The sequence below is a fragment of the Chiloscyllium plagiosum genome, unplaced genomic scaffold (assembly GCF_037043375.1).
Source record: "Chiloscyllium plagiosum isolate Xiang-an unplaced genomic scaffold, Cpla_swu_hap1 HiC_scaffold_2, whole genome shotgun sequence".
Classification (NCBI taxonomy): Eukaryota; Metazoa; Chordata; class Chondrichthyes; order Orectolobiformes; family Hemiscylliidae; genus Chiloscyllium; species Chiloscyllium plagiosum.
Genome location: NW_028270140.1, coordinates 130,018,434 through 130,044,397, shown reverse-complemented (window position 1 = coordinate 130,044,397; position 25,964 = coordinate 130,018,434). Strand labels below are relative to the sequence as shown.

Genomic DNA, 25,964 nt, shown 5'->3' with positions numbered 1-25,964 from the left:
TATATTCACTATCTTCCCATCTAATGGCACTGTCTGGAAACAAGGGAGTTTATGAAAGTTAAAAACCAATTCACCAATTAACTTACTTGTCACTTCTTTAAAGACCCAAGGATAATGTCTATTAGGATTCAGGATAAAGTTCATTCGGACTCAGGCACTTGTTAGCTCACAGCTCCACCAATCTACTCGGTATCACTTCTTGTGATTCATAGAATAGAATATTCATAGAATCTCTACAGTGTGGAAACAGGCCATTCAGTCCAATTCATGTAGCACTGGACATGGAAATGAGTCTGGGAAAATGAACAAATAGTGAAATTCACAACTGATCTTAGAGGAAACTATTTGGGAGAGTTCACAGCACAGAAACAAATAAGTGGGCATTTTAAGCGTGGCCTTACAGTAAGTCTGCAGTAGTGAGTAGAGTGTGTTCGTTCTCGATTATGCTTTACTGAGGTATGTCTCTTGATTGAAATATAAGCCACAAGTATTAATTTAACATGGAGCAGTGTTTTGTAGAGGAATAGGACAGTGCTATTTTCTGGGTATATAGATTGAAAGAATAAATATGAGGTGCTGTATTTTGGGAAAACCAATCTTAGCAGGACTTATACACTTAACGGTTAAGTTCAAGGGAGGTTTGCTGAACAAAGAGACCTTGGAGTGCAGGTTCATAGCTCTTTGAAAGTGAAGTTGCAGGTAGATAGGATAGTGAAGAAGGCATTTGGTATGCTTTCCTTTATTGGTCAGAGTATTGAGTACAGGAGTTGGGAGGTCATATTGCAGCTGTACAGGACATTGGAATATTGCGTGCAATTCTGATCTCCTTATCGGAAAAATGTGAAACTTGAAAGGGTTCAGAAAAGGGTTGCCAGGGTTGCAGGATTTGAGCTATAGGAAGAGGTTAAGTAGGCTAGGGCTATTTTCCCTGGAGCGATGGAAGCTGAGGGGTGACCTTCTAGAGGTTTATAAAATCATGAGGGGCATGCATAGGATATAGAGACAAAGTCTTTTCCCTGGGGTGGGGGAGTCCAGAACTAGAGGGCATAGGTTTAGGGTGAGAAGGGAAAGATATAAAACATACCTAAGGGGCAACGTTTTCTTGCAGATGGTAGCACATTTATGGAATGAGCTGCCAGAGGAAGTGGTGGAGGCTGGTACAGTTGCAACATTTAAAAGGCATTTGGATGGGTATATGAATAGGAAGGGTTTGGAGGAATATGGGCCGGTGCTGACAGGCGGGACTAGATTGGGTTGGGATATCTGGTTGGCATGGATGAGTTGGACCAAACAGTCTGTTTCTGTGCTGTAGATCTCTATGACTGTAAGTCTATAGCGACCCTCCAAAGAGTAACCCAGCCAGACCATTCCCCTACCCTATTACTCTACGTTTCCCCTGATAAATGTACCTAACCTACATTTCCCTGAAAACTATGGGCAGTTTAGCATGGGCAGTTCACCTAACCTTGCACGTCTTTGGACTATGGGAGGAAACCAGAGCATCTGGAGAAAACTCACACAGACACAGGGAAAATGTGCAAACTCAAACCCAGGTTCCTGGCACTGTGAGGCAATAGTGCTAAACACTGAGCTACTGTGCTGCCCATAAATTATCACAATTATTTTGACTTTCTGGAGTTCCTCCCTCCCTTCCATTTCTTGATTTATTGGTGTTATTTGGATCCTCAGTACTGAAGACCAATGCAAAATACCTGCTGCCATTCCCTTATTTTCCATTATTAATTCTCTAGCCTCATTTTGTATAGCACCAACACTCACTTTGTTAACTATTTTCTGGCATACATAGAAACACTTTCTATCTGTTTTTAAATTTCTGGCTAGCTTTCACATATATTCTAATACGTCTTTCCTTATAGATTTGTTTGCTCAGTGCAATAGGGGAGATTGTGTCATTATTTGATCTTTGACATATTCCATCCAACCTTCTGACCTGCCACTTTTCCTTGTATAGTTGGTTCATCTATGAATAGTGGAACAGGTTCAATGTGTTAAATAGCACACTTTTCCCGTGTCTTACAGTCTTACTGTGTTATGGATGGTGCATCCATTCCTAGGAAATTTTCTGACCCTTTGGAGCATATCTATTCTGTTTATTCTGAAATATCCCTTTAAATATTTGCCACTGCATTTCTACTGACCCAACTTTAATCTAATGGGCCAGTTCACTTTCGCCAGCCCTGCGTTCATGGCTGCATAATTCCCTATTTTAAAATTGAAAAAAATAGCCTCAGCACATTCCCTCAAACTGAAAGCTTCTTTCAATCATATTACAGTCATTGTGACCTGGGGTGCCTTCACTGAGATCATTAATTATTCCTATCTCATTGCACAATACTAGATCAAGCATATTCTGTTCTCCAGTCAGCTTTAGAACATGCTGTTCTAAGAAAGCATCCTGAAAACATTCTGTGAACTCCACATCTCAGCTATCTTTGCCCATCTGACTTTTCTGGTGTGCGTGTAAATATATATCAAAATCTCCCATGATTATTTCTGTTTGTTTCTGCCAATTCTCCTGACTTAGTCATAGAGATGTACAGCATGGAAATAGACCCTTTGGTCCAACCCGTCCATGCTGACCAGATATCCCAACCCAATCTAGTCCCACCTGCCAGTGCTCGGTCCATATCCCTCCAAACCCTGCCTATTCATATACACATTCAAATGCCTTTTAAATGTTGCAATTGTACCAGTCTCCACTACTTCCTCTGGCAGCTCGTTCCATACACGTACCATCCTCTGTGTGAAAAAGTTGCCCCTTCGGCCTCTTTTATACCTTTCCCCGCTCACCCTAAACCTATGCCCTCTAGTTCTGGACTCCCTGACCCCAGGGAAAAGACTTTGTCTATTTTTCCCATCCATGCCCCTCATAATTTTGTAAACCTCTATAAGGTCACCCGTCGCTCCGAAAGCTAGTGTGCTTCCAATTAAACCTGCTGGACTATAATCTGGTGTTGTGATTTTTAACTTTGTACACCCCAGTCCAACACCGGCATCTCCAAATCATTCCTGAACATTGGTCATCCATGCTATTGGGTCCCCCGTTCAACATTAACTAACAGAACCATCCTTCTTGCTCTACTGGCATCCGATCCTTCATAAATATCCTGTACCTTTCATGAGTTAGGTCTCCATCTATGTAATCCTGCCTTCTTCAACAGCAAGGTCTCAAATCTTAGGTGACCTTGTTACCCATGGCTCATTGGTAGCACTCCAGCGACTTGAGCATATCATCTTGCTAATAATTCACTGTTGTACTGTGAGTATCTGCAGTGTTGAAGGTACCATCTGTCAGACAAGAAATTAAAACAAGCTCCCATCTGCTTTCTCAACTGGACATATAAACCTTCTGCCAGAATGTGATGAAGACTGAGGGCTTCTCCTTGGTGTCCTGGTCAATGTGTATCCCTCAGTTTAAAACTTCCATCTCGTTATCATTGTCTTCACTGTTACTTTCCCACATAGAGAAACTCTTCTTAAGCAAAGATACTAAGGTATAGAGACCAAGGGCAGTTATAAGGAGTTAGGCCACAGATGATCCTATTGAATGGTGGAACAGGCTGAAGGAGCTGAATGGCCTACTCCTGCTGCTACCTTACACATCCACTCCATCAAAGCTGGAATCTGCTGATCTCTGCTTCAATTCTAGACATATTGGCTTTTTGAAATGCCTCAGTATTAGGCCCTTGATTTTTTGAATGCTTTTCATCATTTTATTACTGACTGTGAGATGTGGCTGAGCACAAATGGCATGAAATCCTGCCATTGCTCTGTGATCAATTCAGCAGCAGGATGATTTAATCAGATAGGAAGGTGATGGGTGAGAGTGGGAGCTGCCACCTTCCTGTCTCAACCCTGATTATATCTCATCTCACCACCAACTCAGGCCCATAATTGGTGAATGAAAGCCCACAGAGCCACAGTCCTGCCACTATCCTTCTGCTACTTACTCAGCGGTCAGTGTGGGGTATGCCACATTGAGATTGTGACAAGCAGCCTTGGCATGTTTGATTGTGGGGTCCTAGAGGTGGTGAGGATGGTGTCTGCTGCTCAAAGGCATTCAGTGGCTGATTAAGGCATCAGGAATAGGGCTGCCCTCTGCCAGGCATGTTCCTATCTGTTCTTTTGACAGCCCTTCTCCTGGGACCCACTTCCAGCCAATCCTTTCCCACATCACTCACCTATGCAAGGTCTGCACATCAATCTGAGGCATTGGGTGTGTTACTAGCAACAGCCAGTGCCAGCCTGCTAAAGACATCCTTCGCTTGGCTAGTGGCACTTGGCAGGTGGATCTTGGCCTTAATCTCCCATTAGCTCCATCGGTTCTGCAAGAGTTTCTGCTTGGCTGCATTTACCACATTACATGAACAACCTCACTTTCAAAAATTGACTATAGAGTGCTTTGAGTAGTCCTGTGCTCATGAAAAATGCATGTACAAGTCTTGATTCTTCTGCATCATATTTATGTGGTGATATATATACTGCTGATGCTCTTTCCAGGATGCATTGATAGTTTCTGGAGCATTAACTTGATGTACTCCCTTGGGTGACAGGGTTATCTATTCCACTTATATCTTTAATGTAAACTGAGCATATCAGATGCATGATCAATGATATCTGAGTTCCCGAACCAAACAGTTCTCTTGATCTGAAACACTTGTACTGTTAATGACCGCATTTAGACCTCCCTGTAACTGGCTACACTGACTGCTAACCAGCTGATCATCTGTCCTAAAGTTACCTTAAGAGTGATACAGATACCTGTCACAACTGTACATCAAAACTTCCAAAGGAGAATCAACAAATCTTTTCTGAATTGTCAAGATAAACTAATATATGTTTAGAAATTAGAATGACAAAAAAAGACTGTTTCTATCACTCCTACAAGAAACTAATTCTAACAAAGAAAACATTGCCGAGTACTAACACAAAAGAAGGTGAGTGGTGGCATGAAAATTTTAATTTAATTTCAATGAGGAATATGTTGCATTAAATTTGTGTTGCATGTTAATTATCTGGATATGAACATCGCTACTAAGGTCAGCATTTATTGTCCATCGCCAAGTGTTGTGGACAAAATGGAAGTGAGCTGCCTTCTTGAGAGCATCTGTTGAAGATAGACCTACAGTGAGGTTTGGAAGGGAGTTCCAGGATTTGGATCCAGTGACAGAGACAGAACAATGATATACTGCACATCAGTATGGATTGACTGAATGAATGAATTGAATTTATTGTCACGTGTACCGAGTCACAGTGAGAAGCTCACAGTGCGAGCAATACAGGCAGATCACATAGTTAAATAGCATAGATAAGTAAATAATAGGTAAACAGCAGCAAAAACCAAAACATAGGTACAGGCGAATGCTAAGAGTTTGTGAGTCCACTCAGAATTCTAACAATAGGAGGGTAGAAACTGTTTCGAAACTGGCTGGTGCATGTGTTCAGGCTTTCATACCTTCTCCCCAATGTTAGAGGTTGTAGAAAAACATTGCCAGGGTGGGATGGATCTTTGAGAGTGCTGGTGGCCTTTCCTTGACAGCGGGCCCAGTAGATGCATTCTATAGATGGGAGGTTGGCCTTTGCGATTGTCCGGGCCAGGTTCACCACTCTCTGTAACTGTCTCTGATGCTGAGTGGTACAGTTGCCATACCAGGTGGTGATACATCCAGACAGAATCCTCTCGATGGCGCACCTATAAAGGTTGGCAACTGTATTCCCTGTCACGCCAAATGTCCTCAGCTGCCTGAGGAAGAAGAGATGTTATTGGGCCTTTGTAACCAGTACGTCCACATGAAGAGCCCAAGAATGTTTGTTGTTGATGACCACTCCCAGGAGCTTGACACTCTCCATTCGTTCCACCTCTGTGCTGTAAATGTGTAGGGGGGCATTAGTAACACCCCGCCAAAAGTCAATAATGAGTTCTTTGGTTTTGCCGGCATTGAGGGCTAGGTTGTTCTCAGTGCACCATTTTTCCAGGTCTGAAATGCTTCATGATTTGAGGAGTTACCTCTGAAATGTAATTTCCTACAATCATCAGCAAACATTCTCACTTCTGACTTTTTGTTGCAGGGAAGGTAATTGGTAAAGCTGCTAGGGATGCTTCAGACTAGGAAAATTCCCTGAGGAACTCCTGCAGTGATATGCTGGGGCTGAGTTTGCGTCAGACAGATTTTCATTTGACATACAGGGCCACTTTAGAAGCTAAGAGACCATGGACAGAGCAGCCAGGAGCTTACTGAATATATGAGCTGGCTTGAAAAGCTAGGTGGCTTGCCCCTACTCCAGTTTTCTCATATTATAATGTTCTGAGATAATTAGCTACTACCATCTTTATGTTAAGTATCATTCCAAGCAATTAAGGGTTTGTTCATTGATTCTCATTCAATTCCATTTTACTTGATCCCACACTCGGTCAAATGCTGCCCTAATGTCAATGACAGTTACTCTCACCTCACTCCCAGAATTCAGTCCTTCAGCTCAAGACTGTAATGGGAACATAAGAACATAAGAAGTTATGGACCAAGTGCTGGGATTAGTATAGATGGATGTTTGATGACCAGAATGGACTTGATGGGCTAAAGGGCCTCCTTCCATGCTTTAAAAACTCGACAATAAAGGAAAAGTCCTTTTTGACTTCCTAATTGTTGTGTCTCCATGCTTTTTATGATCTATGTATGAGTACACCCAAGTGTCTCTGAATATCAACATGTGCAATTTTCAGAATTTTTAAGAAACATTCGATATTCGTGAGAATGATCTAAGTATCTTTGTTTTCAGACAGCTAGAACAAAATGTTTCTGTGCTTTCCAAGCTTATTGACATGGGTTTGGTAATTGTGGTAAGTGAATTTAAATTTTAATTGTTTTTCATTTCTCATTATACTGCATTTTTAACTCTAGAGCTGCTATCCTTTTGGAAAATAATTTAATTTCTCTTCCATTCCAGGGTTCCAACGACTCTCACCAGCAACCTGACAACAAAAATGTTTTGTATGGAGTGATTTTTATATTAGCAGGTGCCAACATAATTTCAATTACTTTGGCTGCATTTGTTCCTGTATGTATTAGACAAAGGTAAGTGATTATAACCAATTCATTGGGAAGGGGACCAGGGATTGGCAGCAGTATGGATTATAATCAGATAAACCATGATAGTCACAGAATCATAGAGTCATAGGAATGTACAGCACAGAAACAGATCCTATGGTCCAACTTGTCCATGCCAACCAGATATCCCAAACCAATCTAGTCCCACCTGCCAGCACCCAGCCCATAATCCGTCTCAACCCTTCTTATTCATATACCCATCCAGATGCCTTTTAAATGTTACAATCGCATTAGCCTCCACCACTTCTTCTAGCAGCTTATTCCATACATGCACCACCTTCTGTGTGAAAACATTTCCCCTCAGGTCTCTTTTATATCTTTCCCCTCTCAGCTTAAACCTATGGTCTCTAGTTCTGTACTCCCCCACCCCAGGGAAGAGACTTTGTTTATTTACCCTATCCATGCCCCACATGATTTGATAAGCCTCTATAAGCTCACCCCTCAGCCTCCGCCTCTCCAGGGAAAACAGCCCTAGCCGATTCAACCTCTCCCTATAGCTCAAATCCTCCTATCCTGGCAACATCCTTGTAAACCTTTTCTGAACCCTTTCAAGTTTCACCTTCCGATAAGAAGGAGACCACATTTGCACACAATATTCCAAAAGTGGCCTAACCAAAGTCTTGTACAGCCGCAACATGACCTCCCAACTCCTATATTAATGCTCTGACCAATAAAGCATACCAAACACCTTCTTCACTATCCTATCTGCCTGCGACTCCACTTTCAAGGAGCTATGAACCTGCACTCCAAGGCCTCTTTCTTCAGCAACACTCACTAGGACCTTACCATTAAGTGCATAAGCTTTCTCAAAATGCAGCACCTCACATTTATCTAAATTAAACACCATCTGCCACTTCTCAGCCCACTGGCCCATCTGATCAAGATCCCGTTGTAATCTGAGGTCACCTTCTTTGGTCTTGTTGAATGGCAGAGAAACCTTAACGGGCTGAATTGTCTCATTCTACTCCTAGCTCATATGTTTGTACGTTTTTACAACAACAAAAAAATGTTAGTTAAATGATAATTTCTCACAAAGATGTTGAAGAGGTGAGGGAGCCAGCAGTGAATTATAACCTGGAAATATTAAGAGATATGAATGGTTAAGTTCAAAGATTGCTGAAAAGAAATCACAATTTATACTACATGAGAAAAGGTTGCTAAAAGGTCCCTTTTCTCCTTTAATATGAATTGCTTTGATCATTTGAAACATTTTATTCTTGCATTTTTCTTGATGCAACTGTAAATCTTCAAAAAGAAATTTCTCTTTTTAAAAATATTCAAGGTCTATACTATCGAGTGAATTGTTAATTCCTTCATATGGGAAACAAAAAGAACTTTTCTTCTGTTTTAGAAGAGGTTTTACTCATTTCACCCCACTAAAAAGAATTTAATATGGATATGACTCACTAACATTGCTTACTGTGCTTTCCAAGCCTGTGCATTACAAAGATGGGAGGTGCAGACAATTGTGTGGTTATCTTTCTCTTTTCTTCCCCCTCTCATGAAGCTGCTGTGTGGGATTAGGTTGAGATTTGATTTTATTACTGTGATTGCCCTCTTATTCAAGTGGCCAAGCTTTAGGTCTGACCTGAATCAGTGAAATGGGGGGAAACTCAACATCAGTACCCCTGATATTTGACTTGGGAGAACCTGTTTGTAATTGTATTGTCAAGCCCAATCTGTGTTGGATGTAAGCCAGCTACTGACCTGGAAACAAATATGTTCTAGGTATGCATTGTGTGTTTGCAAATATAAATATAAAAAGTCTTTTTTGTTTGCATGCTGATCAAGGTCCATCTGCTCTCAATGGAAATAAAAAACCACAAGAGATGTAAAATTGACTGCTAGTTTGCTGTTACCTGTTTTACATAGTTGCACAAAGTCAAAGTGATCTCCTTGGTTTGTAATCAGGTGTAAATTTGACCAATTTGTGTGAAGTGTCAGGGGCCAAATCCCCCAAGTAAACTTCAAACAGGTAATGATGCCAACATTCCACTCTGGGACATTCCACTCTGTACCTCACTCACACTGACATATCTTCTTTAATTCCTATTGTTTTCCTACTTTCAGTTGAATTATTATCTGATTGCAAGAATTAATCTGAATCCCCACAACTTTATTCACCATCCCAAAATGAGAAATTTCTGGAAATGTGAGTTTTGAGAAGATTTGTAGCTCAGGTTGAGGTTGTGGATGTAGGTTTGCTCGCTGAGCTGGAAGGTTCTTTTTCAGGTGTTTCGTAAACATATTAGGTGATATCTTCACTGGGCCTCCGGATGAAGCACTGGTGGTGTAGCCCACTTTCTATTTATGTGTTTGAGTTTCCTTGGGTTGGTGATGTCATTTTCTGTGGTGACATTATTTCCTATGGTGAAGGACACCAGTTCGACTGGGACAATGCATCCATCCTAGGACAAGCCAAACAGAGACACGCACGAAAATTCCTCGAAGCATGGCATTCTAACCGGAACTCTATCAACAAACACATTGACTTGGATCCCATTTACCACCCCCTGAGAAAAAGAACCAGAAATGATATCGTCATGGTGATGAAACATCTGAAAACAAACCTTCCAGCTCAACGAGCAAACATACATCCATTTCTGGAAATGCTCAGTAGGTCTGGCATCATCTGTGGAGAGAGGCCAGAATTCACAAATGCTACCAAGCCTCCTGAGCTTTTCCAGCAATTTCTATTTTTGCCTCTGATTTAAAGCATCTGTAGTTCTTTTGGTTTTTATTCACAACATTGTTTTTGTTTTATTAATTCACGGGATGACAGAATTGCTGGCTAGGCCAATATTTATTGTCCATTCCTAATTACCCAGAAGGTATTTAAGAATCAACCACATTGATGTTGCTCTGATGTAGGCTGGACCAGGTAAGGATGGCAGTGTCTTTCCCTAAAGGACATGAGTGAACCCAGATGGTTCTTTTATGACAATCAGCAATGATTTCACAGTCATCATTAGACGTTTAATTCCAGGTTTTTATTAAATGCAAATTCCACCATCTGCCGTGGCAAGATTTGAAGCAGTATTCCCAGAACATTACCTGGGTCTCTGAATTAATAGTTGAGCAATAATCCCTCAAGGCCATGATCTCCCGCCACCACAATTTTAATCTGGACAAATGCGTGATGATGCATTTGGGAAGGTCTAATGCAAGAGGGAGATATACAGTAAATGGCAGAACCCTGAGAAGCATTAACATACAAAGGGATCTAGGTGCACAGGTCCATAAGTGGCAGCACAAGTGGATAAGGTAGTCAAGAAGATATATGGCACGTTTGTCTTCATCAGTCAGGGCATAGAACATTAAAAATTATCAAGTCATGTTGCAGCTGTAGAGAACTTTAGTTAAGCCATATTTGGAATTTGTATACAGTTCTGGTCACCACACTACCAGAATGATATGGAGGCTTTGAAGACAGTACAGAAATTATATACCAGGATATTGCCTGGTTTGGAGGGTTTAAGCTACAAAGGGAGATTGTGGGCGGCACGGTGGCACAGTGGTTAGCACTGCTGCCTCGCAGCGCCAGAGACCCGGGTTCACTTCCCGACTCAGGCGACTGACTGTGTGGAGTTTGCACGTTCTCCCCGTGTCTGCGTGGGTTTCCTCCGGGGGCTCCGGTTTCCTCCCACATTCCAAAGATGTGCAAGTCAGGTGAATGGGCCATGCTAAATTGCCCGTAGTGTTAGGTAAAGGGGTAAATGTAGGGGTATGGGTGGGTTGCGCTTCGGCGGGTCGGTGTGGACTTGTTGGGCCGAAGGGCCTGTTTCCACACTGTAAGTAATCTAATCTAATCTAATCTAATCTAATCTAATCTAAAAAACTTAATATGTTTTGACTTGAACATCAAAAGCTGAGGGGTGACATGATGAAAGTTTGCAAAATTATAAAAATAATGGATGGAATGGACACTTTTAGTCTTTTTGGCAGAATAGAAATGTCAATTACTGGGGGCATAGGTTTAAGGTAAAATGGGGAAAGCTTTTTATGCAAGAAGTGGTAAGTGTCTGGAATGTGCTGCTAGAAGAGGTGGCAGAAGTAGATAAAATAGCAATGCTTAAACAGCATCTTGACAGCTACATGAATAGGCAGGTTTAACAGTACTGTGCCTTTCTGAGAGATGTGTTGTGTGCTGTCTCTCTTGCAAAGTTAAAAATCACACAACACTAGTTTATAGTAAAACAGGTTTATTTGAAAGTACAAGCTTTTGGAGCGCTGCTCCTTTGTCAGGTAGCTATCTGATGAAGACGCAGTGCTTCAAAAGCTTGTACTTCCTAAATAAACCTGTTGGACTATAACCTGGTGTTGTGTGATTTTTAACTTTGCCCACCCCAGTCCAACACCGGCACCTCCACATCATCTCTTGCAGACTGCATTGTCACTGTGGTGCAGACATATCTCCTTCAGACAGGCAGTTTGTAAACAGTATTTGTGTTCTCCTTTGGTGTTTTTTAAATGAGACAGAAGAACCATGAGTGGACGGGGCCAGGGCTCATACAGATCCTTGCAGGCTTTTTGTTTTGCATCAGTTAGTGAGAAGGCCTCTGCTGACCGCTGAGCTAAATGTTTGAGTTCTCAGCTACTCAAGTGAAGTCTTAGACAGTGAAGCTTCCTCTTAGAAAGTAAAGGGGCAGAATGTTTCTTTCTTCTGGACTGGAGAGAGACAGCACGTGAGAACCAGAACTGTTTTGCTGAATTGCATTTTTGCCAATTTTTGTGGGTTTCAGCATACTTTTGGAACAGTTGATGATTAGTAGTTAAATGATACATTATCTTGTTAAGTATTTCAGTAGAGATCAGGTTATGCCATTTTGGTTTGTATTTTAACTGTATAGTAAGAATAAAGTGTTTTTTCATTAAAGCCTAGTGGTGGACCAATCGAACCACATCGAAAATACAGTGCCTTACACTTGCCTTTAAATACATGTAAAAGTTAGGGTATAGGCTCTCTCCTTACAATAATTAGGGGGAGGGATGGGGCAGGTCTGGTCTGGTCCATAACACAGGGACTGGACGGATACAAATTGCAATGTGGCAGAAGGTATTTAGTTTAGAAAGGTATCATGTGTTGTCGCAGTCTTGGTGGGCCAAAGGGCATCTTCCTGTGCTAACCTGTTCTTTGATCTTTATTCTGAGAGAAAAAAAGATTGCTTCTGTCTCTGTCTTAAAAGGGCAATCACTAATTTTTAAACAGTGACCCGTAGTTCTGGATTCTGCCACACATCCAGCCTGTCAAAACCCTTCAGCATCTTCTGTGTTTCAATCAAATTGATCCTTACTCTTCCAGACCTCAATACTTTCAACCTTACCTATTCCTGATATTAGGCGGAAGTGGGTACTGCAGATGCTGGAGATTAGAGTCAAGATTAGAGTGGTGCTGGAAAAGCACAGCAGGTCAGGCAGTATCCGAGGAACAGGAAAATCGACAGGAAAAGCCTTTCATCAGCCCTTAATAATTCCTGATATTAACCTGGTAAACATGTTCTGAAATGTTTACAGCATATTTATATCTTTTTGTAATTAAGGAAATCAATATTGTGCATCCTACTCCAGATGTGTTCTCACTAGTCACTCTGTATAACAGAAATATCACATCCCAACTTCAGTTTTCAATTTCTTGCAATTAATAATAGCATTCTATTTGCTTTCTTATTACTTGCTGATCTGCGCACACTGGTACACCTTTGCATCACAGAGCTTTTAGAGAATGTGCTTCAATTTAAATCTTCGTGCCAAAAAGGACAATTTCACATTTTCCTACGTTGTACCCAGTTTGCCAGATCTCTTCTCACTCACCCGCTCACTCACTCACTCACTCAACCTATTTATCTTTGTATCCTCCTCATATCCTTTTCACAACTTATTTTCGTATTACCAGCAAATTTAGCAAACATACCTTCAGGTCACTTCATCACGTGGATGAGTGATTGGGCAAAAATCTGACAGATAGAGTATAATGTGGGAAAATGTAATGAAATTCACTTTGGCCAAAAAGTATAAAAAAGCAAAATCTTACTTAAATAGAAAATTACAGCAGAATTTCAAGATGATCTAGTCACAAAATGTTAGAATGCAGAGGCACCAAGTAATAAAGAAGACGAATGATATTCTCTCCATTCATATGACAGGAACTGAATATAGACGTGAGGATGTTGTACTATAGTTACACAGGGCATTGGTCAGACAACAACGTAAATGTTGCATGCAGATTTGGTCTCTTTATTAAATGAAAGCTGGAAATACATTAGAGGTTCAGAGAATGTTTACGAGATTCATGCGTGGAATTAGTAAGTTGACTGATAAGGATAGATTGGACACATTGGTCTTCTTTCTACTGGAGCTGTGAAGAGTGAAGCATGATTTAATTGAAATATATGAGATCCAGAGCAATTTTGTCCAAATTGACTTGTAAAGGATTTTTATATTTGCAGTTGAGTCCAGATCAGGGAAGTGTCCCTTTTAGGTCAAAGGAATGGGCCATTCATCAACTCACAGAGTCATAGAGATGTACAGCACAGAAACAAACCCTTCAGTCCAACTCATCCATGATGATCAGATATCCTAAATTAATCTAGTCCCATTTGACAGCACTTAGCCCATATACTTCTAAACTCTTCTTATTCATATATCCATCCAGATGCCTTTTAAGTGTTGTAATTACAGCAGCCTCCACCATATCCTGTGGCAGTTCATTCCATACACACACCTCTGTCTGCATGAAAAAGTTGCCCTCTCGGTCCCTTTTAAATCTTTTCCCTCTAACCTTAAACCTATACCTTCTAGTTTTGGACTCCTCCACCCCAGGGAAAAGTCCTTGTCTGTTTATCCCATCCATGGTTTTGATTATTAGATTAGATTACTTAGTGTGGAAACAGGTCCTTCAGCCCAACAAGTCCACACCGACCCGCCGAAGCACAACCCACCCAGACCCCTTCCCCTACATTTACCCCTTCACCTAACACTATGGGCAATTTAGCGTGGCCAATCCGCCTAACCTGCACATTTTTTTTGAATTGTGGGAGGAAACCGGAGCACCCGGAGGAAACCCAAGCAGTCATGGGGAGAATGTGCAAACTCCACACAGAGAGTCGCCTGAGGCAGGAATTGAACCTGGGTCTCTGGCACTGTGAGGCAGCAGTGCTAACCACTGTGCCACCGTGCCTCTATGAGGTCACCCCTCAGCTTCAAACGCTCCAGGGAAAATAGCCTCAGCCTATTCAGCCTCTCCCTGTAGCTCAAATCATCCAACCCTGGCAACGTCCTTGTAAGTCTTTTCTGAACACTTTCAAGTTTCACAACATCCCTCCTAAAACTGGGAGAACAGAATTACATGCAGTGTGCCAATAGTGGCCTAACCTATCTACCTGTGACTCCACTTTCAAGGAATTATGAACCTGTACTCCAAGGTCTCTTCGTTCAGTAACACTCCCCAGGATCTTACCATCAAGTGTATAAATCCCACCCTAATTTGCCTTTCCAAAATGCAGCACCTCATGTTTATCTAATTTAAATTCCATCTGCCTCTCCTCGGCACATTGGCCCATCTGATCAAGATCCCATTGTACATTGAGGTAACCTTTTTCGCTGTCCACTACACCTCCAATTTTGGTGTCATCTGCAAACTTACTAACCATACCTCCTATGTTCACATCCAAATCAATTATATAAATGATGGAAAGCAGTGGACCCAGCACTGATCCTTGTGGTACACCACTGGTCACAGGCCTCCTGTCTGAAAAGCAATCCTCCACCACCACCCTCTGTCTTCCACCTGCGAGCTAGTTCTGTATCCAAATGACTAGCTCTCCCTGTATTTCATGTGCTCTAACTTGTTGAACACCTTACTTAAGTCCATTTTGATCACATCCACCACTCTATCCTCATCAATCCTCTTTGTTTCTTCTTCAAAAAGCTCAAGAAACACGAATTCCCATGCACAGAGCCATGTTGACTATTGCTAATCAGCCCAGGTGCATGAATAGGAAAGATTTAGAAGGATATATAGGCAAATGGGTGTAGATTAGTTTAAGAAACCCGTTTGGCATGGACACATTGGACCAAGGGGCCTGTTTCTGTGCTGTATGACTCTATGGCTCTATCTAAGCCTACTCCACCATTCAACACAAACATGGCTGGTCAAACATTTTAAAGTCTTTTTTCTGCATTATCCCCATTTTACTTTGTCATTGATAATCAAGAATTAGTGTGATTGCATTGAGCTGCACTTCTGAGGTACAGAATTCCAAGGATTCACGGCCATCTGAGTAAAAATATTTCTATGTATCTCGGTCCTTACTTTTAAAGTTTTTTCCCTGGTTGTAGACTAAGGAAAATATCTTATGTCTATCCGTTTAATTACTTTGTTGCTTTCAATGAGATCACCTCTCATTCTTTGAAACTCCAAAGAATACAGGTCCAGTTTAGCTAATCTTTTTTCACAGGATTATCCCAAATACCCTGGACAAAGTCTGGTGAACCTTTGTTGCACTCTCTCTATGCAAATAATATCTTTCCTGAGATAAGGAGACCAGAACTACACACAGTGCTCCAGGTGTCATCTAACCAAGCTCCTAAACAATTGAATCTAAGCTTCACTATTCCTGTTTTCCTTGTTGCAATAAAGGTTGACATTCCACTAACCTTCCTAATTGCTTGCTGCAGCTACATGTTAGCTTTCAATGACTTAGTGACAAGGACACTGACATTGCTTTGCACATCTCCAAACTCTCACTATTTAAGAAATATCTGCCTATCTGTTCTACCTACCAAAGTGAATAACCTCACAATTTTCCACATTGTATTCCATCTGCCATCTTCTTGCCCTATCACTAAGCCTGTCCAAATTCCCCTGAAACATTTACATCTTCCTCACAACACAGATTTCTGCCTAACTTAAATCATCCACAAATTTGGAAAAAATTGCCTTTGGTCCCCATGTCTAAACCATTGTCAACAGCTGGGTGTCAAGTATTGTTCCTTGGGGCACCCAGCAATCACAGTCCACCAATATGAAAATGGCCCATTTATTTCTACTCTTTGTTTTCTGTTTGTTGAATGACTTGGAAACTCTTGCAGTGGAATCAGGATCATTGAAAATGTTTAATGTCGAGGTAGATGCTGCTTATTAAGCAGGAACATCAAAGGTATTTCAGAGTAGATTTCAATGTGGGATTTGAAGCACAAACATTACCTACTGAATGGCACAGAAAGCTCAAGAGACTGAATTGGCTACCACTGAACGTATTTAATGTAATCATTTGTACAAATCGTACTATCTGTGAGTCAAAACCATAAAACCATGGTGTTTTAGCAAAGTTAATACAAATGCAATTTTATTCAATGTAGGAACTAAAATAAATCATTTTGTAGTTATTCAGTAAGCATCAGAAGAACCATTTGTGATGATGAAAAGAGTCAATTATACATCTGCAAAGACTTAATTTCTACATGTTTTTCCAGCTATCAACATAAATTGAAAGCGGCTTCTGCGATGACTGCCACAGTTATGACCTCTGTGAAAAGTAATCCCATGATTGGTGATGTACCTGGAACAAACATGCACACTTCTGAAGGGTAAAGGGAAAGATTAATTGCATTGATTCTGTGGGTAAAACGTTCTGAGATAGTCTGCACTGAGAAATCCGAGCAAGCAGACAGACAAAAGCTTGCTGGGCCAGATTTTGCAAAAATAGCAGTGTTTGAACAACTGGTTAATGTGTTAACCAGTTGGCAACCTCGAATGAGGAAGAGATACCCAGCATATCACCAGTTGCTACAAATTTCTTCTGATTTCTGCCACTCTGCAACTAGCATTGCCTAAGTAACACAATGTTTAACTTTCATGTGAATTTCATCAGGATGCTGCATTTTTATCAGAGGAAGCTAACAGACTGATTGACAATGCAATGATCTGAATATTGATGATAAGTTTTCGAGGCTTTTTTGTCTTGTCCTCTTGACAAACACAAGAATGCCAGAACTCAAACAATCACACACAACTATTTATATTACAGGAGAAAGGGGGTTGATTGATTTGTTTTCAAGTAAGCTCTGACAGGTTGAGGCATTGCCATTGAGAAAGTGATGGGAAACTATAGGCTCCTCCCCAAAATCCCAAGCAATTCGAAAAAAGACGTAAGCTTAAATGCACTCCTTTAGTTTGCAGAGAATGGAGTCTCGCATATGAAGCTGTTCTAACAAGTGTAAATGAACCACATTACAAGCTCAAGTGCTTATCTTAACTTGGTTTTTAGTGTCGGTATTAGTGCACCTGGGATTATTCAGCAAGTACTGCCAGGTTGTAGAACAACATATCACAATACTTTTGTTTTTGCAAACATGGCTTGTTTGAGTTGATTTGTTGTTGGCCTTTTAATGAAGAACGTTAGGAATGTATTGTTGTATTCCAACAGCAAATCTCCATACGGCTGACAATACTGGTATCACCACCATTGAAATTTATACCTGATGTTGCTCTGTTATGTGGTAGACAAAACCTAATGCTAATTAGGTTGGCTTGTCTGCCAACAAGCTGTCTTTCCAAGAACTATGTGAAGATTTGTGCGGAATCTAATTCCTCTGCTTGTGAATTTTTAAAAATGCCAAAATTCACGGTTTGTATTTAATCTTTCTTTCTCTTTCCCTGTTAATCCAATCCTTTATCCTTCAATCTTTCCTGAGAATACAGCCGGAGGTATATTCCATGCATGGAATGCTGTTTTTGCACCATGACACCTAAAAGAACCCACTGCAGCTTTAACAACGAGGATTCCTTTAAATTATTTTTTGTTAGGCTCTTGGGCATGGGCAGACAAATTGACTGATAATATTGAATAGCGCTTCATTGCCAATGGGTCAAAGTCCTGAAACTCCCTTTATAACAATATAGGTGTTGTAGCTACAGCATGTGGACTATGGCAGTTCAAGACAGCAGCTCACTATCACATTCTCACATTTTTTGCTAATTGAACCTCTGAAACCTCTCAAAAAAGCCTCGTTTTAGGAGTTGAGATTCATTCCTTTAATTCTTTCACTGAATACAATTTGGAATTGAATTCAACCTACTTTAATTTACCTTTCTTCTCAGTCTCTATTTAGTTTATAAACCTTAAATTTCACTTTTTAAAAGAAGTTGCAAAGCCTGATTTTTATAGGGATTGGAATGCATACTTTAACATTTGCGGGACCCAGTCAAATACCCACATTGTCTGTACTCCAACATGGCACAATAAGAGAGGCAATACTCATGCAATAATTAGCTCACTCTAAAACTGCAGGTAAACCGCTCAAGATTTTCCACACAGATGAAGGAACAAAAATTGTGGGCATCCATTGTATGTGTGAAGCAAAGAAACTATTAAGAGTTTGTTATCGACCAGGCCAGGCCCCACAAAACATTTCAAGAAAATAGCCCAGACCCTAACTTTGCTTGTGTTTTAAGCTGGTATAACGTGGATATTCCGGGAGGGACGCAGTCGGTCAAACCACATAGGTTTAAACAAAATAGAATTTATGTACAAGATTACTGAATGAAACACAAACAAAGAGAACAGAATACTGAGTAACTTAACCAATCTGAAAACCCAACAGATCATCCCAACTTAAAGATGTTTTCCAAATACTTGCAACAATCCCCATAAACATCCTTTGGCACAAAAGGTAAAGTCAAACACAAGGTCTTACAGGAGAGATATCAGAGAGGGAGAGGAGGATCAGCATGGACCTGCTTCTTTGAGTCCAGCATCTTTTACAACTGCCTGATTGCTTTCAGTGTATAGCCAGACTGCCAAAAACCAAACTAAACCAGAGAAAAGCAGAGCTGGGAGAACTGGCCACTCCCCTTTCATTGTACAAGTGCTTTTTTTTAAACTTGAAAGCCTTTTGCCCAATGCAGTATCTGTTCAAAATAATCAAATTGGCCGGAAAACCCAGACTTTTTGGAACCCTGTGTTTTTACAACATCCTGAAAAAAACCCAAAAAACATAACATTGTTAAAGGAGCAGCATTGTTACATGTTGGTGTTCTAAAAGACATTAGTCTACTCATGGAAGTTGCGCAGAAAGTTAGCATACAGGCTGAACAAGCAAATGGAAAAACCGATAGCAAGTGGGACTTTATTGTGAGGTAATTGGTGTGCAGGATTCAAGTTTTGATACATTTATATATGGTTTGGTGAGACCACTTGTGGAGGACTGCATGCAGTTTTGTTCTCCACATTTAAGAAATTTCTGGTATTCTTGAGATTTATGTGGAGTAGGTTTCCCAACACTCCCACAGTGTTGTTGAGAAAGACGTTTCAGGATTTTGACGTAACCACGCTGAATGAACAATGATGTAGTTCCACATCTAGGTGGGAGCTCGGAGGGGAACTTGCAGATGGTGGTGTTGTCCATGCACGTGCTGCCCTTGTTGTTTTCCACCTTGCAGTTAGGTGCCAATATTGTAGCTGTATTTGGACAAATCAGTGAAGAATTGGCACTGAATCTCCTGCTTCAATTCAATTTCTGCTGGTGGATTTACAAAACCCCCTTATTCATGGGGCGGTTTCCATGTATTTTGGAAAAATTGTGCTTTAGTAGAAGTGAAGAACAGAGAGAAACAACACACTCACAATGCTGTTAAACAGTGACCAGAAGCATTCTTACTCCACCAATGGTGCCATATGTAAAGCACTGCACTGATGTTCCGATATTGGTGTGCCTTTTAACTGTTAGTTTATTTATAAGGAAATAATTCTGGTCTATATGTTTCTTCAGATCCAACCCAATCTGGAATAAAACACTCTTCAGTGAGGCAAGCAGCTATTTCAATGAAGCTTGTTTGGATGAGAAAAGGTTTATATTTTCATTTCTTTCAAAATCAGAAACTGGAGTCGATCATTAAAATTGCTTCATTTATCACTTTGCCAAAACTAACAATTATGTAATATGTTACGAATGCAGTTTGAACTCTCTTGATGATAATGTCATTGCTGATGAGAAGGATTACTTCAATATTCGAAAACCCAGCAACTACAAAGACCAGGTAATTTAATATATTATTGAAAGGACGATTATTATTTCACAGTCATGCTGTATTAATAGCCAACACATTAATATAATGAAATGTGATTTTTCTGTCTACCTTTTGTTTATACAAGTCATGGGATGTGAATATTCCCGACAAAGTCAGTATTTGTTGCCTGTTGCTGATTGCCCTTGAGGAAGGAGGTGGTGTTGGTGAGCCTCTACTGTTACAGTCCACATGGTGAAGGTACATCTCCACAGCTTGTAGCCGCGAATTCCAGGATCTTAACCCAACAACAGTGAAGGAACGGAGCAGAATAGTCCCACATCAGGACGGTGTCCTCCTTGGAGGAGCACTTCAAGGTGGTGATGTTCTGATGCACATGTTCCCTTTGGTCTTTTGAGTGGAATAGTTCACAGGTTTTTGAGGTGTTACCAATGAAGCCTTGGAAAATGCCTGCAGTGTATCCTGAAAATGTTACATGTTGTGCTAGGGTGTATTAATAGTCGAAGGTATGACTTTAAGGTGCTGGACCGAGGTGCTAGTCAATTTGTCTTGAATAAGGTTGAACCTCTTGAATGGTGTTGGGGCTGCACTCATCCATTCCATCATACCATAGATTAACAGGTCGTGGAAAAATGGGTAAGCCACTTCCTACTAGAAAACCCAGCTTCTGATATGTTCTGTGTTAATGCAGTTAAGTATCTGGTCAATGGTGATCACAAGGATATTGACAAAGGCAAAATACCACAGAAAATTTTGAAATTTGAAACAATCACATGGAATGCTGGAAAAACCAGCATCTGTGAAGAGAGAAACAGAATTAATGTTTCGAGGATGGTATGACTCTTCTTCAGAACTGAAGATATTATGAAGATAACTAGGATATTGATGAGGGATTCAGAAATGGCAATGACACTGAATATTGGAGGGAAGTTGTTAGATCCCCTCTTGGTGAAAACGGTCATTGTCTGGCACTGTGTGGTGCTAATGTTACCTTCCACTGAGCAGCCTAACCCTGAATGTTGTCCAGATCTTGGAACATAGAGGCACATGCTAATTCCTTATCTGCAGAGTTATCAAATGAACTGAGCAATATGCAATATCAGCAAGTAAGTATTCTGCCAGCAGAGTAATCGTTGACATGAGCTGAAGATGGTTGAATGTAGGACATTGCCCTGATGAACTCTTGCAGAAATATCTTGGAGCTGACATGCTAGGCTCCAAATAACCATGACAACCAGTTTCCTTTGAGGCCTGACCTGGCCATTAGAGATTTTTTCCCCTGGTTTCCATGACTGCAGCCTTGCCAGGGCTCCTTGATGGCACAGTCAATCTAATGTTGCCTTTATTTCAAGAGCAATCATTTTCACTTAGCCTGTGAAATTCTGCTGTTTTGTCCTTGTCTGGGCTGAGACACAATCCAAACTGAACATCAATGAGCAGATTCTCAAGAAAGGTCAGTGGAACTGAAACTTTAACTGCCAGACTTTGCTGAGCTTTTCCAGCAATTTCAGTTTTTGCTTCTGATTTCTGGCGTCCACAGTTCTTTCAGTTTTTATTAGTGAGCAGGTTATTGCTGAGTATGTGCTATTTGATAGGACTGTCAACAAAATCATTAATGATGATCAAGAGTAGGCTGATGGCGCAGTAATTGTCTGAATTGGATTTATTCTGTTCTTTGCAAACATTAAAGGCATTAGTGAATTTACAAGCACAGCTTATTACTAACAACAGAATAGCAGAGGTAGGTATTTCATGTAAAGTGTCTCATGTGCAAGTCCAATGAGACAGTCCAATTTAACCCTGATTGTTTTTAAATTTGGATAGTTGAAATGGAACATTATTAGTGAAACTGGAAGCAATTTTAACATACCTGCACTTATCAACTAGAAACCTGCACCATTGCTCTGGGAGTCTGAGGAGCTCTGCTGAACCCATTTAGATTTTGAAGGCTGATATTGAACATCATGGCGGGATTTTCCCTGGCCCTGAATGATATGGGCTACACTGAAACATTTAGAAGAATCATGTAAGAAGTTGAGTGAGGCCTTTCTCAATGTTAGGAGTAACAAGTTGCATTTCCCAACTAAATTCCAGATATCCAGATGAGATTTTTGCCAGTGAGTGGCAAGAGGCCTGTTGACAGGGATTATTGCTCATTACATGTAAGACTGTAAGATATAGGAGCTGAAAACGTGTTGCTGGAAAAGCACAGCAGGTCAGGCAGCATCCAGGGAACAGGAGAATCGACGTTTCGGGCATAAGCCCTTCTTCAGGAATGAGGAAAGTTTGTCCAGCAGGCTAAGATAAAAGGCAGGGAGGAGGGACCTGGGGGAGGGGCGTCGGAAATGTGATAGGTGCAAAGAGGTCAAGGTGAGGGTGATAGGTCAGACTGGGGTGGGGGCGGAGAGGTCAGGAAGAAGATTGCAGGTTAGGAAGGCGGCGCTGAATTCGATGGATTTGACTGAGACAAGGTGGGGGGAGGGGAAATGAGGAAACTGGTGAAATCCGAGTTCATCCCTTGTGGTTGGAGGGTTCCTAGGCGGAAGATGAGGCGCTCTTCCTCCAACCGTCGTGTTGTTGTGGTCTGGCAATGGAGGAGTCCAAAGACCTGCATATCCTTGGTGGAGTGGGAGGGGGAGTTGAAGTGTTGAGCCACAGGGTGGGTGGTTGGGTTAGTTGGTCCGGGTGTCCCAGAGGTGTTCTCTGAAACGCTCCGCAAGTAGGCGGCCTGTCTCCCCAATATAGAGGAGGCCACATCGGGTGCAGAGGATGCAGTAGGTGATGTGTGTGGAGGTGCAGGTGAATCTGTTGCGGATATGGAAGTTTCCTTTGGGGCCTTGGAGGGAGGTGAGGGGGGAGGTGTGGGCGCAAGTCATGCACCTCCTGCGGTTGCAGGGGAAGGTGCCGGGAGTGGAGGTTGGGTTGGTGAGGGGTGTGGACCTGACGAGGGAGTCACGGATGTGGTCTGACCAGAGGGTTATACAGCCTCAGCAGTACATGTACGCTCTTGCATTTTGGCCCTCTTGAAATGAATGCTAACATTGTATTTACTTTCTTAACTGCTAACTGAACCTGAATGTTAACCTTATGAGAATGCTGAACTAGAACTCTTTAATCCCTTTGTGCTTCAGATTTCTGAAGCCTTTCCTCATTTGGAAAATACTGCATACATCTATTCTTCCTACCTAAGTGCATAACTTTATACTTCCCTACATTGTATTCTAGCTGCCACTTCCTGGCCAACTCTCCTAGCCTGTACCAGTTCTTCTGCAGCCTACTTGCTTCCTTAACACTTCCTGTCCCTCTACCTATCTTTGTGTCATTTGCAAACTTAGCAACAAAGCCCTTACTTCCTTCATCCAGATTGTTAATGTATAATATGAATAGGTGTGGTCCCAATACGGACCCATGAGGAATTCCACTAGTCACCAGCTACCATTCTGAAAAAGACCTCTTTTCCCCACTCCCTGCTTTCTGCCAGTCAGCTAATCCTCAATCAATGCCAGTACCTTGCCCCTAACATCATGGGCTCTTATCTTATTGAGTATGCACTTTGTCAAAGGCCTTCTGGAAATCCAAATAGATCATACCTGCTGGCTCTATTCTATCTAACTTGCTCATTACCTTCTCAAAGAATTCTAAAATTCCCCTTGATGAACCCATGCTGACTCACCCCTTATTTTACCATGTACTTCTAAATTCTCTGCAATCTCATGCTTAGTAATGGGTTCTAAAATTTTGCCAATGACTGCGGTCAGGCTAACTGGCCCATAATATCCTGTCTTCGCCCTCCCTGCCTCCTAAAACAGAGGTGTAAAATAAGCCATTTTCTAGTTTTCTGGGATCCTCCCTGACTCCAGTGATTCCTGAAAGATCACCTCTACAATCTCCTCAGCTATCACCTTGGTGTAGTCCATTCAGTCTGGATGATGTATCCACCTTCAGACCTTTTAGCTTCCTTCTCATTAGTGATGGCCACTACACTCACCTCTGCCCCCGACTCTCTTGAAGTTCTGATATGCTGCTGGTATCTTCCACTATAAAGACTAATGCAAAGTACCTATTCAGTTCCTCCACTATTTCTTTGTTTCACCATTACTACTTCTTCAGCCTGGTCATCGCCTTCATTGTCAATTTATCTCACTTCATTAACAGGCAGTCTCCACTTCTACCACCTATAGGATAGAAACTAGACACCGAGAATTCCTTTTATGAAAGTCAGAGCAGGTACTTGGATCTCTAACTTGGACAACCATCACCAATGTCTCAGGCACTCTCCTTGGGCAGCGGCCACGCAAACCCAATGCCCATAGATGCTAGCATCCAACACATGCTAGCTTCTCAACATTGTCATGGCACATCTTACAATACACAATAGTGCCCTGCACTGCCAATGCTGCACGTTGGACAGCACCGACACCTCTCATTGAAAGACTCCTGCCAGCACAGTCACTGTAGACGGACAGACACCCAGCTCACGACTGGAGCAGATTGCCCCACAGGGTTGCTGACTTGCTGTCTCAGCTCACACTCAACTTGCTCCAAATTGGATGTGGACAGCATCCCAGCTTTGCCTTGTCTTTTATTGCTTTATTTCCTCAGCCGCACTTCAAAGGCTCATAGTGCCTCTGCCTTGCCATGCAATTTCGTGCAGGCACAAAGCCAGGCAGCTTGTCCTACTGTCAATGCGCATTGTGTCATACAGTATTACAGCCCGGAAAAAAGGTCTTTAGGCCCATTGTACCTGTGCTGGTCATCACATGCCTATTTATTCCAATCCCATTTCCCAACACTTGGCCATAGCCTTGTTTGCTATTGCATTTCAAGTGCGCATCTAGTTACTTCTTAAATCTATTGATGGTTCCTGTCTCTACAACCTTTCTAGTGGTGAGTTCTAGATACCAGCTGGGTAAAGACAATCTTTCCTTAAATCCCCTCTCAACCTCCTGCATTTTATCTTAAATCTATGTCGCCTGGCAATTAAACCCTACTACTAAGGGGAAATGTTTACTCCTATTATGTCCTATAATTTTGTAAACATCAGTCAGGACCCCCTCAGCCTTCTCTGCTCCTGGAAAACAGCCCTAGCCTGCTGAGAGAACCTGCTGTAGGTTGCAGAGAGAAACTTTCCATGAAACTTGATGAAAATGATATTTAACCAAAATATGGAAAAAATTCAGCCCCAAATCCATCCTTCACCAGTGATGTCAGAGGTAGGGAACGTTGCCCTAATATTAGACAGCAATGATTAGTGGTGAGTTTAACATGAGGGTCACCACACCTCAGGCAAGGGGCAAGGCTGAGAAGACTGGACCTTCATGGTGAGCTCAGCCAGTGTTGGTGTCCCTCTGCATCACAAACCAGCTGACCAGATGTGAAAGATATAATGATAATCTATTGCTGTTTGTTCTTATCAACCAGTCTGTTACTTTGACCTAGCTGAATCCACCATCTGCCTATTCTATCCCTTCCCCATTGTCAGGCTGGGTGCACTGCACTCACCTGATTCCATTCCTGTCTGTCTCACCATAGTCAAAAACATCACGCCCAATGGTTTTCCCTCCATCCAGCTTTTGTATCTTACCCTCTGGTGTCCCTCAAGGATTGGCTGTTTCCTATTTCTTATCCACACTTGTTCTCAATGACATCATCCAAAAGCACAGTGACAGTTTCCACATGGCACCCAGCTCTATCTCAACATCCTCCCTTTTCATAGAATTTCATTTCATAGAATCCCTGCCATTTGGCCCAGCAAGTCCACACTGCCCCTCTGAAGCACATCCCACTCAGACCCTCCCTATTCCTGTAAC

General features: G+C 41.6%; 1 protein-coding gene across 7 annotated transcripts in view; it reads left to right on the top strand.

The window, feature by feature from the left end:
* The window catches only part of LOC122557672 (cadherin-related family member 2-like), a 158,249-nt gene that overhangs the window by 129,427 nt on the left and 2,858 nt on the right, over window positions 1-25,964 (top strand). For all 7 annotated transcript variants that reach the window (XM_043705541.2, XM_087993612.1, XM_087993636.1 and 4 more), the window contains 5 exons: window positions 6,799-6,859; window positions 6,967-7,094; window positions 16,602-16,715; window positions 19,899-19,976; window positions 20,085-20,166. In XM_043705541.2, coding sequence (XP_043561476.2) covers window positions 6,799-6,859; window positions 6,967-7,094; window positions 16,602-16,715; window positions 19,899-19,976; window positions 20,085-20,166 — 463 coding nt within the window. The remainder of the gene's footprint in view (window positions 1-6,798; window positions 6,860-6,966; window positions 7,095-16,601; window positions 16,716-19,898; window positions 19,977-20,084; window positions 20,167-25,964) is intronic.